The sequence below is a fragment of the Diceros bicornis genome, chromosome 27 (assembly GCF_020826845.1).
Source record: "Diceros bicornis minor isolate mBicDic1 chromosome 27, mDicBic1.mat.cur, whole genome shotgun sequence".
NCBI classification, from domain to species: Eukaryota; Metazoa; Chordata; class Mammalia; order Perissodactyla; family Rhinocerotidae; genus Diceros; species Diceros bicornis.
Window position 1 is genome coordinate 41352916 of NC_080766.1, and position 18315 is coordinate 41371230.

General features: G+C 45.1%; 2 protein-coding genes across 2 annotated transcripts; one reads left to right on the forward strand and one right to left on the reverse strand.

Moving 5' to 3' along the window:
• Positions 1-12084: 12084 nt before the first annotated feature.
• Positions 12085-13047, forward strand: LOC131393036 (keratin-associated protein 10-12-like). Its single transcript, XM_058523407.1, has one exon. It carries the CDS (start codon positions 12229-12231, stop codon positions 13045-13047), a length of 819 nt encoding a protein of 272 aa, XP_058379390.1. The 5' UTR covers positions 12085-12228.
• A 3664-nt stretch (positions 13048-16711) lies between these two features.
• On the reverse strand, positions 16712-17150 carry LOC131392984 (keratin-associated protein 12-1-like). The gene is made up of 2 exons (XM_058523365.1): positions 16969-17150; positions 16712-16820 (listed from the first exon to the last, which is right to left on the reverse strand). Exons 1-2 carry the CDS (start codon positions 17148-17150, stop codon positions 16712-16714), a joined length of 291 nt encoding a protein of 96 aa, XP_058379348.1.
• Between the last annotated feature and the right edge of the window lie 1165 nt (positions 17151-18315).

The following is an 18315-nucleotide window of genomic DNA, read 5'->3' on the forward strand; positions in this document are numbered from 1 at the left end:
GTGAGGGGTGAGACCTCTCCAGGGACTGGGATATTGGCGGCGGCCATTGTTGAGGCCGGTGTGGGCGTGCTGACACACACACCATTGGAGTTCTCCCTGAGGCCTGCTAGCCCAGGGTCTGCCCAACCCACTAGAGCACAGATTTAATCCAGCTCAGCCAGGGCAGGCAGCCCACCCTAGAGACTGGCCCCACTCAACAACAAGCCCTCAGGCAACTTGTGGGCCTGCATACATTGGTGACTGGATTCTCTGCAGGCTGGCAACTGAACTGACTTCAGTGGGGCAGGGCGTGCACAAGGAACCGGTGGAGAGTGTGGGGCGGTGGCGGAGTGTGTGGGGCTCCTGCCGTGGAGAGACTGGGTCAGCTTGGGGAGGTCGGGGCGCGCACACAGGGCAGGACTGTGTTGACTGTGTGTGTGGACCTGTGGGCGGCAGGGCTTGTCAGCTGCAGAAGACTTTGCTTCTCAAAGACCCACATAGGGGGTCTGCCCCACCTTCCAAAGCCTGAAACAATTGGGTGCTCCTGTGCCTGAGGCCAGCCCCACCCAGCTGCAATCCTCAGAGAGCTGACAAGAGACCTAATAGGCTAGAGGCTCACAGCAATTGTAAGGCCCTGAGCCTAACAACCTGCCACGCTGGGGGCCTACTCACTTAAAAGAAATACTGCAACACAAATGTGGTATTAGAACTTGCAGCCAACTGTGCTGGGGCTCCCCACACCTGATAAAGAGACTGAAGGGCCCAAAACAACTACAAGCAGCTGAGCATTACAACAGCTGGCCAGGAGCATAACTCGGCCTCTCTGGGTGCCTACAGGGAGAGCAACCAGGCAACAACAGAAGGACACACGTAGCCCACATAGGGGTCACGCCTGGAACATTGAGAACTGAGGGAAGCACACTGGAAGCCTCCTAAGGCGTCACTTACATAAGGTCACCTATCCAAGAGCAGGAGATGTAGCTGACCTACCTAATACGTAGACACAAGCACAGGGAAAGAGGCAAAATGAGGAGGCAAAAGAATACATTCCACGTAAGGGAACAGGACAAAACCCCAGAAAAGGAACTAAGTGAAACAGAAATGAGCATCTACCTGACAGAGAGTTCAAACAAAGAGAGTTAAGGATGCTCACTGATCTGGGGAGAAGAATAGAGGAACTCAGTGAGAATGTCAACAAAGAAATGGAAGATATAAAAAAGAACCAATCAGAAATGAAGAATACAATACTGGAAATGAAAAATTCATTAGAGGGACTCAAAAGCAGAGTAGAGGATACAGAAGAACGGATCTGTGAGCTGGACGAAAGACTAGAAGAAATTACCCGAGGTGAATAGGTAAAAGAGAAAAGAATTAAAAAGAGTGAGACAGTCTAAGGGACCTCTGGGACACCATCAAGCGCACTAACATCCGTGTTATAGGTGTCCCGGAAGGAGAAGAGCGAGACAAGGGGGCAGAGAATCTATTTCAAGAAATAATAGATGAAAACTTCCCTAACCTAAGGAAGGAAACAGACATGCAGGTACAGGAAGCACAGAGAGCCCCAAACAAGATAAACCCAAAGAGGCCCACACCAAGACACATCATAATCAAAATGTCCAGAATTAAAGATAAAGAGAGAATCCTAAAAGCCGCAAGAGAATGTCAAGTTACGTACAAAGGAAACCCCATAAGGCTATCAGCTGACTTCTCAGCAGAAACCTTACAGGCTAGAAGAGAATGGCATGATATATTTAAAGTGCTAAAAGGAAAAAACTTACAGCCAAGAATACTCTACCCAGCAAGGTTATCATTCAAAATGGAAGGAGAGATCAAAAATTTCCCAGACAAGCAAAAATTAAAGGAGTTTGTCACCAAGAAACCAGTGCTACAAGAAATGTTAAAGGGACTGATTTAAGGGGAAAAGAGAAGACCACAAATAGGAAAAATTATCTATTTCCATGATAAGAACGTAATGGATACAAATGCACAAAAAAGAGGTTAGATGTGATATCAAAAACATAAAAGGAGGGAGGAGGGGAGTTAAAGAGTACAGCTTTCAGACAGAGGTCAAGCTAAAGTGACCATCAATTCTGTATAGAAGAAGAAAGGAACAGAGAAGGACTACTAAAACACTGAGAAAAAAAAATAAGTTTAAAAATGGCAGTAAGTACATACTTATCAATAGCTACTTTAAACGTCAATGGACTAAATGCTCCAATTAAAAGGCATAGAGTGGCTGACTGGATAAAAAAACAAGACCCATATATGTGCTGCATACAAGAGACACACTTCAGACCTAAAGACACTCACAAACTGAAAGTGAAGGGATGGAAAAAGATACTCCACGCAAATGGCAATGAAAAGAAAGCTGGGGTAGCAATACTTATATCAGACAAAATAGACTTTAAAACAAAAACTGTAAAAAGAGACAAAGAAGGGCATTACATAATGATCAAGGGAACAATCCAACAAGAGGATATAACACTTGTAAATATCTACGCACCCAATGTAGGTGCACCTAAATATATAAAGCAATTATTAACAGACATAAAAACAGAAATAGACAGTAACACAATAATAGTAGGGGACTTTAACACTCCACTTACACCAACGGATAGATCATCCAAACAGAAGATCAATATGGAAACATTGGCCTTAAACGACACACTAGAACAGATGGACCTAGTAGACATATACAGAGCATTCCATCCAAAAACCGAAGAATACACGTTCTTTTCAAATGCACATGGAACATTCTCCAGGACTGATCACATATTAGGCCACAAAACAAGTCTCCATAAATTTAAGAAGGTTGAAATAATACCAAGCATCTTTTCTGACCACAACGGTATGAAACTAGAAATCAACTGTAGGAAGAAAATCAGAAAAGCCACAAATACGTGGAGATTAAACAAAATGCTACTGAACAATGACTGGATTAACGAAGAAATCAAAGAAGAAATCAAAAAATACCTGGAGACAAATGAAAATGAAAATACGACATGCCAGAATTTATGGGATACAGCAAAAGCGGTTCTAAGAGGGAAGTTTATAGCGATACAGGCCTATCTCAACAAACAGGAAAAATCTCAAATAAACAGTCTAACAATGCACCTAAAGGAACTGGAAAAAGAAGAACAAACAAAGCCCAAAATCAGTAGAAGAAGTGAAATAATAAAAATCAGAGCAGAAATAAATGAAATAGAGATGAAAAAAACAATAGAAAAAATTAATAAAACCAAGAGCTGGTTCTTTGAAAAGATCAACAAAATTGACAAACCTTTAGCTAGACTCACCAAGAAAAAAAGAGAGAAGGCATAAATAAGTAAAATCAGAAATGAGAGAGGAGAGGTTACAACAGACACCTCAGAAATACAAAAGATTATAAGAGAATACTATGAAAAGCTATATGCCAAGCAATTCGACAATCTGGAAGAAATGGATAAATTCTTAGAATCATATAACCTTCCAAAACTGGATCAGGAAGAAGTAGAGAATTTGAATAGACCAATCACCAGTAAGGAGATCGGAACAGTAATCAAAAACCTCCCCCAAAATAAAAGTCCAGGACCAGATGGCTTCCCTGGTGAATTCTACCAAACATGCAAAGAAGACTTAATACTTATCCTTCTCAAACTCTTCCAAAAAATTGAGGAGGAGGGGGAAGCTCCCTACCTCATTCTACGAAGCTGACATTACCCTGATACCAAAACCAGACAAGGACAGCACAAAAAAAGAAAATTACAGGCCAATATCACTGATGAACATCGATGCAAAAATCCTCAACAAAATACTCGCAAATCGCATACAACAATACGTTAAAAGGATTATACGCCATGATCAAGTGGGATTTATTCCAGGGATGCAGGGATGGTTTAACATTCGCAAATCAATCAATGTAATACACCACATTAATAAAATGAAGAATAAAAATCACATGATCATCTCAATAGACGCAGAGAAAGCATTTGACAAGATACAGCATCCATTTATGATAAAAACTCTGAATAAAATGGGTATAGAAGGAAAGTATCTCAACATAATAAAGACCATATATGAGAAACCCACAGCTAATATCATCCTCAATGGTGAAAAACTGAAAGCTATCCCTCTAAGAACAGGAACCAGACAAGGATGCCCACTGTCACCACTCCTATTTAACATAGTACTGGAAGTCCTAGACAGAACAATCAGGCAAGAGAAAGAAATAAAAGGGATCCAAATTGGAAAGGAAGAAGTGAAACTGTCACTATTTGCAGATGACATGATTTTATATATAGAAAACCCTAAAGAATCCACCAGAAAACTTTTAGAAGTAATAAACGAATATGGTCAAGTTGCAGGATACAAAATCAACATACAAAAATCAGTTGCATTTCTGTACACTAACAACGAAGTAGCAGTAAGAGAAATTAAGAATACCATCCCATTTACAATTGCAACAAAAAGAATAAAATACCTAGGAATAAACTTAACCAAAGAGGTGAAAGATCTGTACACCGAAAACTATAAAACATTTCTGAAAGAAATTGAAGAAGACACAAAGAAATGGAAAGATATTCTGTGCTCTTGGATTGGAAGAATTAACATAGTTAAGATGTCCATACTTCCTAAAGCCATCTATAGATTCAATGCAATCCCTATCAAAGTTTCAACAACATTTTTCACGGAAATAGAACAAAGAATCCTAAAATTTATATGGAACAACAAAAGACCCCGAATAGCTAAAGGAATCCTGAGAAAAAAGAACAAAGCTGGAGGTATCACACTCCCTGATTTCAAAATTTACTACAAAGCTATAGTAACCAAAACAGCATGGTACTGGCACAAAAACAGACACACAGATCAATGGAATAGAATCGAAAGCCCAGAAATAAACCCACACATCTATGGACAGCTAATCTTTGACAAAGGAGCCAAGAACATACAATGAGGAGAAGAAAGTCTCTTCAACAAATGGTGTTGGGAAAACTGGATAGCCACATGCAAAAAAATGAAAGTAGACCCTTACCTTACACCATACACAAAAATTAACTCCAAATGGATTAAAGACTTGAATGTGAGACCTGAAACTGTGAAACTTCTAGAAGAAAACATAGGTAGTACGCTCTTCGACATCGGTCTTAGCAACATCTTTTCAAACACCATGTCTGACCGGGCAAGAGAAACAATAGAAAAAATAAACAAATGGGACTACATCAAACTAAAAAGCTTCTGCACAGCAAAGGAAACCATCAACAAAACGAAAAGACAACCTAACAATTGGAAGAAGATATTTGCAAACCATACATCTGATAAGGGCTTAATCTCCAAAATATATAAAGAACTCATGCATCTCAACAACAAAAAAACTACCAACCCAATTAAAAAATGGGCAAAAGACCTGAACGGACATTTCTCCCAAGAAGATATACAGATGGCCAACAGACACATGAAAAGATGTTCCAAATCACTAACTATCAGGGAAATGCAAATCAAAACTACAATGAGATATCACATCACGCCTGTCAGAATGGCTATAATTAACAAGGCAGGAAACAACATGTGTTGGAGAAGATGTGGAGAGAAGGGAACTCTCATACATTGCTGGTGGGAGTGCAAACTGGTGCAGCCACTATGGAAAACAGTATGGAGATTCCCCAAAAAATCAAGGATAGAACTACCATATGATCCAGCTATTCCACTGCTGGGTATTTATCCAAAGAACTTGAAAACACCAATTTGTAAAGGTACATGCACCCCTGTGTTCATTGCAGCGTTATTCACAATAGCCAAGACTTGGAAGCAACCTAAGTGCCCATCAAGGGACGAATGGATAAAGAATATGTGGTATATATACACAGTGGAATACTATTCAGCCATAAGAAACGATGAAATCCAGCCATTTGTGACAACATGGATGGACATTGAGGGTATAATGCAAAGTGAAATAAGTCAGAGGGAGAAGGTCAAATACCATATGATTTCCTTCATTAAGTAGTAGATAATAACAACAATAAACAAACACATAGGGACAGAGATTGGATTGGTGGTTACCAGAGGGGAAGGGGGGAGGGAGGAGGGTGAAAGGGATAATTTGGTACATGTGTGTGGTGATGGGTTGTAATTAGTATTTTGGTGGTGAACATGATGTAATCTATGCAAAAATAGAAGTATAATGATGTACACCTGAAATTATTACAATGTTATAAACCAATGTTACTGCAATAAACAAAAAATTAAAAAATAAAAAAAATAAAGTGGGTTTCTAGTAGACAACATGTAGCTGGGACTTGTTTTTCGACCCACTCTGACAATTGGTCTTTTAATTGCTGCATTTAGACCACTAACATCCAAAGTGAATATTGATATGTTTGGTTAATATCTACCATATCTATTACTATTTTTTATTTGTTGCTCTTGGTCTTGGTTCCTATTTTTGTCTTCCACTCTTTTTCCGCCTTTTGTGGTTTTAATTGAGCATTTTATATGATCCCATTTTCTCTCCTTTCTTAGCATATTGGTTACACTTCTTTTTTTAGTGATTTCCCTAAAATTTGCAATATGCGTTCACAGCTAATCCAAGTCCACTTTCAAATAACATTGTACCATTTCACAGGTGGTGTGGGCACCTTATAACAAAATAATCCTAATTCCTCTCTTTTGTCAATGCCCTCAAAAGGACTTTTCAAAATTGTGCCTGCTAAGAGTGATGTCAGAAAAAATAGGAAACAGGGAACTCTAAGGGCCCACCCCTCCACAGAAGCATTGATGAAACTGGAAAAACTGTCAGAATCAACTTTGTCTGAACTTCGGAAAATAGTCAGAGATTTACAAATCAAGAGAATTCTTCATCAAGCAAAAACAGCTGCAGCCAGGTAGAAGAGCTTAATAGTTTAGGAGAGTCGCTCAATCAAAAAGACAACTGCAAGCCACAACAACCAACAGTACCAAACTAGAGGGAGGGAGGAGAATCTGACATCCAGAATTACCACATTATAAGATTCAAAATGTCCAGTTTTCAACAAAAATTATGAGGCATGCAAAGAAGGCAGTATGGTCCATTTACAGGGAAAAAAATCCGTTAGTAGGAAATGTCTCTGAAGAAGCCCAAGCATGGAACTTACTAGACAAAGCCTTTAAATCTACTCTCTTAATATGCTCTAAGGGTTAAAGGAAACTGTGAACTAAGAACTAAGAGAAACCAGGAGACTGATGTCTCACCTAACAGAGATGATCAATAAAGAGAAATATAAAAAGGAACCAAATAGAAATTCTGGAGTTGAAATGCACAATAACTGAAATTAAAACTTCACTAGAGGGGGTCAACAGCACATTTGAGCAGACAGGAGAAAGAGTTAGTGACTGTGAAGATGGGTCATCTGAAATGCTCCAGTCTGAGAAGGGATTGGAAAAACACAGAATGAAAATAAAGGCACAGAGCTTAAGAGAGCTGTGGGACACCATCATGCATACCGACGTAACAGGAGTCCCAGGAAGAGAGGAGAGAAATGAGCAGAAAAAATATTTGAAGAAATAACAGCTGAACACTTTCCAAATTTGATAAAACATATGAATCTACACATCCAAGAAGCTCAATGAACTGCAAGTAGGATAAACTCAAAGAGATCCACACTGAGACACATTATAATCAAATTATCCAAAGACAAAGACAGAATCTTAAAAGCAGCAAGAGAGGTCAATGGCCAATTTCTCATCAGAAACTGTGAAGCCAGAAGGCAGTGGAATGACAGATTTAAAGCACTGGAAGAAAAAACTGTCAACTGAGAAGTCTAATCCAATAAATGTATCCTTCAAAAATGAAAGAGAAATGAAGACATTTCCAGATAAATGAAAGTTGGAGGAGTTCATCACTAGTAGACTACCCTACAAGAAATGATCATTCAGGCTGAAATAAAAGGGCGCTAAACAGTAACTTGTAGCCATATGAGGAAATAAAGAACATCAGTCAAGGTGTCAGTTTTGGTAGTTCATGTGTTTGTAAGGATTTTTCCATTACATCTAGGTTATCTAATTTTTTGGTACAGTTGTTCATAGTACTCTCATATAATCCTTTTTATTTATGTCAGGTCAGTAGTGACGTCCCCATTTTTGTTTCTGAGTTTAATAATCTGAGTCTTCTCTTTAGTCAGTCTGGCTAAAGGTGTGTCAATTCTGTTGCTCTTTTCAAAGACCCAACTTTTGGTTTCATTGATTCTCTCTCTTGTTTTTCTAGTCTCTATTTCACTAATCTGTGCTCTAATCTTTATTTCCTTCCTTCTGCCAGCTTTGGGTTTAGTCCGCTCCTCCTTGTCTAGTTCCTCAAGCTGTAAAGTTAGATCATTGATTTGAAATCTTTCTTCTCTTTTTTAATGTATAAGTGTTGACAGCTATAAATTTCCCTCTGACATTGTTTTTGCTGGATCCAATAAGTATTGGTTTGTTGTATTTTCATTTGCATTAATTTCAAAGTATTTTATAACTTCCCTTGTGATTTCTTCTTTGACCCATAGATTGTTTGTGTGTTTAATTTTCACATATTTGTGAATTTTCCAGTTTTCCTTCTGTTATTGATTCCTAGTTTCTTTTCATTGTGATCGGAGAAGATACTTTGTATGATTTCATTCTTTTTAAATTTATTGAGATTTATTTTGTGGCCTAACATACGGTCTAATCTGGAGAATGTCCCATGTGCACCTGAGAAGAATTGTGTTCTGCTGTTGTTGAGTTGAGCTTTGTGTATCATCTGTTAGGTCTAGTTGGTTTATAGCATTCTTCAAGTCCTCCATTTCTTTATTGATCTGTGATCTAGTTGTTCCATTATTTTATTTTTTTATTAGCGGAAATGACTTATTAAAGTCTCCAACTATTATAGAACTGGAGTTGTCTATTTCTTCTATTCTGTCATTTTTGCTTCATTTATTTTGGGGATTTGTTGCTAGGTGCATATGTGTTTATAATTGTCGTATCTTCTTGATATATTGACCCTTTCATCAATATTTAATGTCTTTGTCTTTTACAACAATTTTTTGATTCAAAGTCTATTTTGTCTGATTTTGTTATAGTCATCCAGCTCTCTTTCGATTACTATTTGCATGAAATATCTTTTTCCATCCTTTCACTTTCAATCTATGTGTATCTTTGGATATAAATTGAGTGAATTGACTCAGGAAAGAATAGACAAGCTGAATAGACATAAAACAAGTAATGACATCACATCAGTATTCAAAAACCTCACCAAAAAAAAAGTCCAGGACCAGATGGCTTCAATGCTGAATTCTACTAAACATTTATAAAACAATTACTACCAATCCTTCCCAAACTCTTCCAAAAAACAGAAGAGGATGAACACTTTGTAACTCATTCTATGAAGTAAGAGTTACCCTGATAACAAAGCCAGGCAAAAATGACAAAGGAAAACTAGGGACTAATATTCCTTATAGATAAAGATAAAAAAAAAACTCCACAAAATATAATCAAACCAAATCCACCAGCATATCAAAAGGGTTACACATCACAAGCAAGTGGGATATATCCCAAGAATGCAAGAGTGATTCAATACATGAAAGCCAATCGGTGTAATACACAACATTAATAGAATGAAAGGGGGAATCACATGATCATCTTAATCAATGCAGAAAAAAGCCAACACTCTTTCACGATAAAAAATACTCAAACTAGGAATGGAAGGGAACTTCCTCAACATACTAGAGGGCATTATGAAAACCCCACAGCTCACATCATACTCAATGGTGAAAGACTGAAAGCTCTCCCCCTGAGATCAGGAACAAGACAAGGGGGCCACTCTCACCTTATATTCAACATTGTACTGGAAGTTCTAGACAGAGCAACTGGGCAAGAAAAAGAGGTAAAGACATCTAACTTAACACAGAAGAAATAAAACCTACTACAAAGCTACAGTAATCAAAACAGTGGTACTGGCATAAGGATAGACATATAGATCAATGGAATATAACTAAGAGTCCAGAAATAAACCCATAAATCTATAGTCAATTGATTTTTAACAAGACTGTCAAGACCAGTCAATGGGAAAAGAATAGTCTCTTCAACAAATGGTTCTGGGACAACTGGACAACCACATGAAAAAGAATGAAGTTGAACCCTGACTCACACCATATACAAAAATTAGCTCAAAATGGATCAAAGACCTAAACACAAGAGCTAAAGCTATAAAACTCTTAGAAGAAAACCCTTACCCTTAGGGGTGAATCTACATGCCCTCAGATTTGGCAATGGTTTCTTAGATATGACACCAAAAGTAGAAGCAACAAAAGAAAATATATATAAATTGGACTTCATCAAAATAAAAAAGATTTGTGTATCAAAGGACACTATCAAGAGAGTGAAAAGACAACCCACAGAAGGGAGAAAATACTCACAAATCATAATTCTGATAAGGGTCTAGTATCCAGAATACATAAAGAACCCCTACAACTCAATGACAAAAAGACAAACAACACAATTAAAAATGGACAAAGCACTTTGATAGACATTTCTCCAAAGAAGATTTACAAATGGCCAACAAGCACATTAAAGGAAGTCCACCATCACTGGTCATCAGGGAAATGCAAATCAAAGCCACAATGACATGCCATTTCACGCCCACTAAGCTATAATTAAAAAAAAAAAAAAAAACAACAACAAGTGTTGGCAAGCATGTGGAAAAATTGGAACCCTCATACATTGCTGCTAGGAATGTAAAATGATGCAGTCTCTGTGAAAACAGTCTGGCAGTTCCTCAAAAGTTAAACACAGAACTACCACATGACCCAGCAATTACACTTCTAGGTATATTGAAAAAAGGTGTTCAAACAAAAACTTGAACAAAAATGTTCATAGCAGCGTTATCCACATTAGCCAAAAGATGGAGACAACCCAAATGTCTGTCAACTGACGAATGGATAAATAAAAGGTGGTCTATCCATATGATGGAATAGTATTCAGCTACAAAAAGGAATGAAGCCCTGATACATGCTACAATGTGGATGAAACTGGAAAACACTAGGCTAATGAAAGAAGTCAGACACAAAAGGCCACATATTGTATGATTCCTTTTATATGAAATGTGCAGAATAGGCAAAGCCATAGAGAGAGAAAGCAGAGTAGTGATTGACAGGGGCTGAGGAGGAACTACTTAATAGTACAGTACACTCCTTTTGGAGTGATGAGAATGTTCTGGAACTAGATAGTGGTCATGGTTGTACAACATTGTGACTGTACTAAATGCCACTGAATTATACACTTTAAAATGGATAAAAAGGTAAATTTTATATTGTATGCTATCACACTTTTAAAAAAATCATGCCTGCTGTGTGTTTCTAGGAGTGAGGGCCCCGTGCCCTACAACACTGGAAATGACCAGCATCATAAACCTTGGTTGATCTTACAGGTGAGACATTTATTTTGATTTGAGAAACTTTAATTATTAATGACATCAAGTAGCTTTTCATATGCTTCTTGGAAATTTGAACGTTTTGAATTTTGTATTCCATTCCTTTGCATCTTATTCTGTTTGTAAGAACTTTTAGATATTCATGTTAACCTTTCATCCATCGTGCATACTGCAAATATTTCCTGGCAGTTCAATACCTTCAGTCTGTACACGGAAAAGATTCCCTTTGGGTTTTGATGGAGATTACGTTGATGATGGGTTGATCTGGCAACAGTGGAGATCCATACAGCCCTGCGTTTCCCACCCACGACTCTCTCAGGTCCCCAGTGGACATAGGTTGTGTGTGTTCTTTGGTCAAATTTTACTGTTCTGTTCGTTATTTTGAATGCTACCCTCTTAACGTTCCTCTCAGGTGCTTTATGTTTGGGCCTCAATGGTGCTGGCGTCTTGCCCATAGTGTTCTCACACAAACACAGGTGTGAGGGAGGGGTTGCCGGTGGCTGCGAGTTCATCTCACACCAGCCCCTCCGTGAGCTCCGTGTCAGAGCCCGTGGCAGGCAGTCAGCAAGAACTCGCCTCGTGTATTTTCCACAAGTTTTCTGAACTAAACAAAGAACAGATGCGAAAACACGCTCTGCAACATACTCACAAGTTTAATGAGTGAGAACTATTGTGGAAAATGACCCAGCACTAATGAGGGCCTCCGGCAGCCGGCTCTCAGCATCAACAAGGAAGGGAGGGCGTCCTGGGGACAACACAAGCCAGGGAGGGGTATAAAAGCCCAGAGCCCCGGGCACCGCACACATACTCACTCACACACTCACACTCACACCCTCCTCCAGCCCCACCGCCCCACCATGGCCGCCTCCACCCTGTCCGTCTGCTCCAGCGACCTGAGCTACGGCAGCCGGGTCTGCCAGCCCGGGTCCTGGGACTCCTGCCCAGGCTCCTCCTGGCAGGTGGACGACTGCCCAGAGAGCTGCTGCGAGCCCCCCTGCTGCGCCCCCAGCTGCTGCGCCCAGGCCCCCTGCCTGACCCTCCTCTGCACCCCAGCCAGCTGTGTGTGCAGCCCCTGCCAGTCAGCCTGCACCAGCTCCTGCACGCCCTCCTGCTGCCAACAGTCTAGCTGCCAGCCCTCCTGCTGCACCTCCTCCCCCTGCCAGCCGTCCTGCTGTGTGCCTGTCTCCTGCACACCTGTCTCCTGCACACCTGTCTGCTGCAAGACCGTGTGCTGTGTGCCCATCTGCTCTGGGGCCTCCCCCTGCTCAGACCCCTCTTGCTGCCAGCAGTCTAGCTGCCAGCCTTCCCGCTGCACCTCCTCCCCCTGCCAGCAGGACTGCTTTGTGCCCGTCTGCTCCACACCTGTCTGCTCTGGGGCCACCTCCTGCCCAGCCCCCTCGTGCTGCCAGCCCACCCCCTGCCCCCCGTCCTGCTGCAGACCCTCCTCCTGCGAGTCCCTCATCAGCCGCCCTGTGTGCAGACCCTCCTGCGTGTCCCTCATCTGCCGCCCCGTGTGCAGGCCCGCCTGCTGCGTGCCCGTCTCCTCTTGCTGTGCCCCTGCCTCCTGCCAGCCCAGCTGCTGCCGCCAGGCCTCCTGCAAGTCCCTGCTCTGCCGCCGCATGTGCTCCCGCGCGGCCTCCTGCGTCCCCGCCTCGGCCCACAAGTCCTGCTGCTGACCGGGCACGTCTCCTGCCTCGAGAGCGGCTGTCCTTGCTCCTGAGCACAGGTCATCTCTCAGGAGCCCCTGGAGCCTCCTGCCGCCAGGACCTCCCCTCTCCCCTCTCCCCTCGGTGGACTCACAGGAGCTGCCAACGGGGATTTGAACATGCCGCCACCATCCCTGTCTGAGCAGAGATGAGCCACAAATCCCTCGACGGGGAGGGGATTGGGGGACCCGGGAGCCCTCCTCTGCACGATTGTTTGCTTGTATTCGGTGTGACAAAGGTCAATTGCTAAAATCAATACAATGTTTGCGTCAGGAAATACCGACCAGTGTTTGCTTTTTCCTCCTCCGGAGGCCCCCCGCCCTTGACCACTCCAGATGTGGGCAGCGGGTGCCCCATTGGTAGAACCAGACAGTAAAGACATAGTCTCACCGCCGAGTTCAGACAGCTGGGAGACGAGAGCTGAAAGCGGATGCATCTGAATGCTCCATTCCCGTTCACGGCCCCAGCGGCCCCCCTCCCCGCAGTGGAGAGCCCTCCAAGGCTGGGCCCGGGAGGCAGAGGTGGGTGCAGGACGCTTGGACCCTGAGTGGGCCTTGGGCCTCCTGCCCACAGCATCCCCCTTCCCGTGCAGGATAAAGGCAAGTGGGGAGCAGCTGAAACCCTGTGTGGTCGGAGATGGTGCTGAAGTCCCTTGGAGAGAGGGGCCCACAGAGAGGAGGAGCGCCTACCCACTGGTCCGTGCGCAAGATCTTGAGACCCACCCCTGCATGCTCTGCAGCATCAGCAAGTTCCCATGGGCCCCAAGAGGGGAATGGGGGTTGGTTCTGATATCACTCGTTCTACTCAAGTTTTCAAGGCCTGATTGAGGAGGCACAGAGCAAAAAGACACCTTGTGAACAAACCCATGGGACAGTGGGGGAGGATGAGCCTGCATTCTCCGTGGACCACTAGCACTAGAGAGTCAAATGGGTGCCAGCCAGATCAACCAGTTCAGCATTGGACACCCTACTTATCTCTTGGGCCAGGAACAGACTGAGGAGGCCCATAGGAGCAGGAGAACACCAGAGGCCAAGGCAAATGGGACCAAGAACAGAAGGCACCTTCCCAGGAGGGCCAGGGAGGAGGGAAGCCTATGGGCCCTGTCCCCACCCCAGGTTAGCTCTACCCCAGGAAGAGGGGACAGAGCAAAAACCCTAAAGAGAAGGTGGCTGGGTTGTAAACTTACCTTAACGCTTTAATCCCTCAATTTGCCCAAGTTTATTCAAAACCCATACCATTACTTGTTCATTTAGATTTTAAGAAAAATGGGACCCTCTCCGTAGATAAATGGATAAAGGCTTGATAGACTCTTCACAGCACAAAGAGTTAAAACAGACACGGAGGAAGGTTCTACTTCACCCCTCATCCAAAAAAGTGAAGTGCAGGGCTGTTAGCACACTTGGAAACCAGTGGCTTACAACCCACTGTGACGCCAGAGCATTCCATCAGGAGAATGGACGGATGGACAGATGGGGCTAACTGCACAGACGTGCTCTGCCTTGACCCCCGCGCCCCTCCCCCCTCCAGAACACCTGGAACACTCTGACCGTTCCTGAAAGTCAGTTGCAGTCATGGACGGGCACAGCCAGGTACCACGTGGCCGCGTGCGCACCGTGTGACCCTCGGAAAAACAGGCTGAGCTGCTGGCGGCCGCGGGCGTCTACACGGGTCACGTAGGCAGTGCTGACACAGAAGCAGAGGGTCAGCCAGAGACAGCGGGGGGTCTGTACTTTGGAGGTTTATTTAATACACGTTTGTCATGCAACGACCACTCTAAACACCCTGAGACCCCCCAGATTCACCCCCGGGGGGTTGCTCTGTCGGCAGTGAACGAGGCTCGTGCTCCTGGACCCCGTGACGCCCCATCATCCGTCCTGAGACCAGGACAGTCGCAGCCCTCACAGGATCGCAGGAGGAGCCTGTGGAGTGCTGGTGGACAGCGCAGGCAGCCACGGGGGTGTCGGGAGGGTGTCTGAAGGCGAGGACATGACATGGAATGACGCAGCTTGGAGACTGGGGACACAAAACAGCTGGCGAGACTGTTTGGTTCAAATGGAAAGCCAGATGAGACAGTGCTGTGGGTAGTGAGCACTCTAAGAATTCCTCCTGCCTTTCACGTCCGCATTATCCTGTGACAGGACCATAATGGAAGTTTCTAGATGTGTGTCTTTCGGCAGGAAGGCTCCCCTTGGTGGCACTCCTCTTAGACTATTTCTTGGTTCCCAAACAGCTCCCCCCTGGCACCCTGGTGTGCCAACAGCTTCCTTCTGCTGAGGACGGTGACCCCTCGGGCATCTCCCTCCGGTCCCCGGGACAGCCCCAGCGCCTTGCTCCTGAGTGGCCCATGGTCACACCACGGGCTAGGCCAGCACTTTCGGGGGCAGCCCTCAGCTTTCTGGGCCGGGTTTCCTCTGCCCCGAATGATGTCGGCATCCCGCACGGGGGCTCCACCTTCTACAACCACCGTGATTCCCGGACAGAAGCGGGGCCACCGCAGGCCTGGTGTCCTCCTTCCTCTGTGAACTTGGGCTCCGCCTGTGTCACAGCGTGTGTCAGTCAGAGTGGGATTCTCAGATTGGACTCTCCTGTCCCCTCGTTCCCCAGGAAACAACAACAGATGCCACAGTCCCCAGGGAGCCACAGCACCGCCAGGGGGGTGGGCAAAGGAGGGGCCAGTCTGGTCTTGTAGCTTTGAGCTGACTCATTAGGGGTTGAATTGTGTCCTCCTCAAAAAAGAGATGTTGGGGGGCCAGCCCAGTGACGTAGTGGTTAAGACTGTGCACTCCACTTTGGTGGCCCAGGGTTCAAAGTTTTGGATCCCGAGTGCAGACCCATGCACCACTTGTCAAGCCATGCTGTGGTGGCGTCCCATATAAAGTAGAGGAAGATGGGCACAGATGTTAGCCCAGGGCTGGTCTTCCTCAGCAAAAAGAGGAGGATTGGCATCGGATGTTAGCTCAGGGCTAATCTTCCTCGCAAAAACAAAAAAGAGAGAGAGATGTTGGCTTCCTAACCCCCTACCTGACCTTATTTGAAAACAGCGTCTTTGCAGAGTAATCAAGGTAAAATCAGCCCGGTGGGGTGGCCCTAATCCATAGGACAGACGACTGTGTTCAAGGGATAAAGTGGGACAGAAGGGAGCCCTGGGGGTCCCATCAGGCTGAGCACTAGGAGCACGCCCACTCACCCAAGAGGCCACCTTTGTGGGTCAGTGGTCCAGGCTTGGCCATCTGGTAACCCGGGCCTTCTCTGCAGAGAAGGAACATTCCAGAATCCTTGGGAACAACGCCCTGGGGAAGCAGTTTAGGGAAAGACACTAAGGAGAGACGTCACACACACTGGATAAGCGTCCACTCTGGTGTTTATTAGACCTTTGATGCTGGAGGCTGCAGAGCCTGGACACACCACACCAGCCAGTGTGGGCGCCGAGGAGATGAGCCGGGCTGTGACCAGGGGACACTGCGGGGCAAGTCCCTCAGCCTGGCTGGCTGGGATGGAGCAGCCTTGCTGCAGGGTGGTCTACTTGGGTCCAGAAGGTCTGAAGTGGACGACACCTGGGCTGCCCTGTAGGAGTTCAGAGAGTCGACTCCTTCTGACCCCACACGTGGAGGAGGGGTCCTGGGAGGCCACAGGCTCAGGAGCAGGAAGGGGTGCAAGAGAGGACGGGTCTGCAGACCAGAGTGGGGTAGGAGGGCCGGCAGCACCCGGAGGACTGGCAGGAGGGGGCCACGCACACAGTGGGCCTGCAGCTCACGGGCACACACGGCAGGTCTTCAGCTCACAGGCGCGCACACGGCAGGCCTGCAGCTCACAGGCGCGCACACGGCAGGCCTGCAGCTCACAGGCGCGCACACGGCTGGCCTGCAGCTCACAGGCGCGCACACGGCAGGCCTGCAGCTCACAGGCGCGCACACGGCTGGCCTGCAGCTCACAGGCGCGCACACGGCTGGCCTACAGCTCATGGGCACACACACAGCAGGCTTGCAGCTCACAGGCACACAGCAGGCTGCCTGGCAGGGGCTGGGCACGCAGCAGGCTGGCTGGCAGCCCGAGGAGCAGCTGGTGTGGCACATGGTGGTGTGGGGCTGGGCTGGGGCCAGGGCGGAGGACGGGGCTGGTCCGCAGGCTCCTTCCCCGGGGTGGCCTTTATACCAGGGCTGTGGGCGTCCTGGCAATGAGTCACACACATACTTTCCTTGTGGTTACCTGGTTGTTTTCCTCGTCTTCCTCTTCCTGGAGGAAGTCTCTTCCTGGAGTTTCTGGTTGAAGTGACCCAGTTCAGGAAGCTCCTTCTCAGCTGGAGACTCACTGTGACTCAGCGACCCTGTGATTTCTGGAGTTGGAGCCCAGGATGGATGGTGAAGGGCCCTCAGTTGGGGACAGGGGGACCCACACCATGATTTTCAAGGTCCTCCCCTCTTTTGAATACCCTGTCCTCTGTCTGCCCTAGGACAGTCATAGTCACTACACCAGGGTCCCGTATTCTGCTTTGGACACTCAGTGACCCAGAAGGACTTCCCAACTAACGAGAGTAAGTTGTTGGATCCTCACTGGGAAGAGCGAGGACCACATTACCCCAATAATAACATAATAACCAAGTTCCAGCTTTGTGCCAGGCACCGTATAAGCACTTTACATAGACAATCTCATAACTGATTAATTATCCATCCTGCCACCATTCAAGGGGTCGGTGATACCCCATTGCTACAGATATGCACTTAGGAAGATCTAGAAGGAGTCCATGATGTGGGCACACTCTCATCACCGCAGATGGGGAAGCGGCATTTGAAGCTCTTGGTTTCACTCTGGAATCCGTGATCTTTACCTTTGTGCCAAATTATGTTGGGGGTGTAGGGGTTTTCTGAGATTCCTGAATCTGTAAGTTAGACATTTTTTATTAAAAAAATCAAATTTGGGAATTTTGTCCATTATTTCTTGAAAACATTCTTGTGCATCAATGTCATCCTCTTCTCCTTTTTGGGTTGAAATTACTTGTATTTTAGACTTGCCCATATTGTCTCAAAGGCCCTCTTCATTTTTGTTTCTCTTTTTACTTCTTCTTTAGATTGGATAATTTCTACTGACGTGTCTTCAAGTTCACTGACGCTTTTTTCTTCTATGAGCCCAGGATTGCAATGCCTGGTCCTCAGGCTGCAGGATCTGAGTCTGTCCACCTGCCCTCGCCCTTCACACCATGGAATTCCCCACTGCTCCTGGGACATGCTCACTTCTGCAGCA

Bases quoted from the DNA above. Each gene is read 5' to 3' on its own strand.
- LOC131393036 (XM_058523407.1), top strand. From the start codon at position 12,229: ATGGCCGCCTCCACCCTGTCCGTCTGCTCCAGCGACCTGAGCTACGGC.
- LOC131392984 (XM_058523365.1), bottom strand. From the start codon at position 17,150: ATGTGCCACACCAGCTGCTCCTCGGGCTGCCAGCCAGCCTGCTGCGTG. The intron at 16,821-16,968 runs GCCTGCCGTGTG...CGTGAGCTGCAG, and splicing joins TGCGCGCCTGTGAGCTGCAG to GCCCACTGTGTGCGTGGCCC.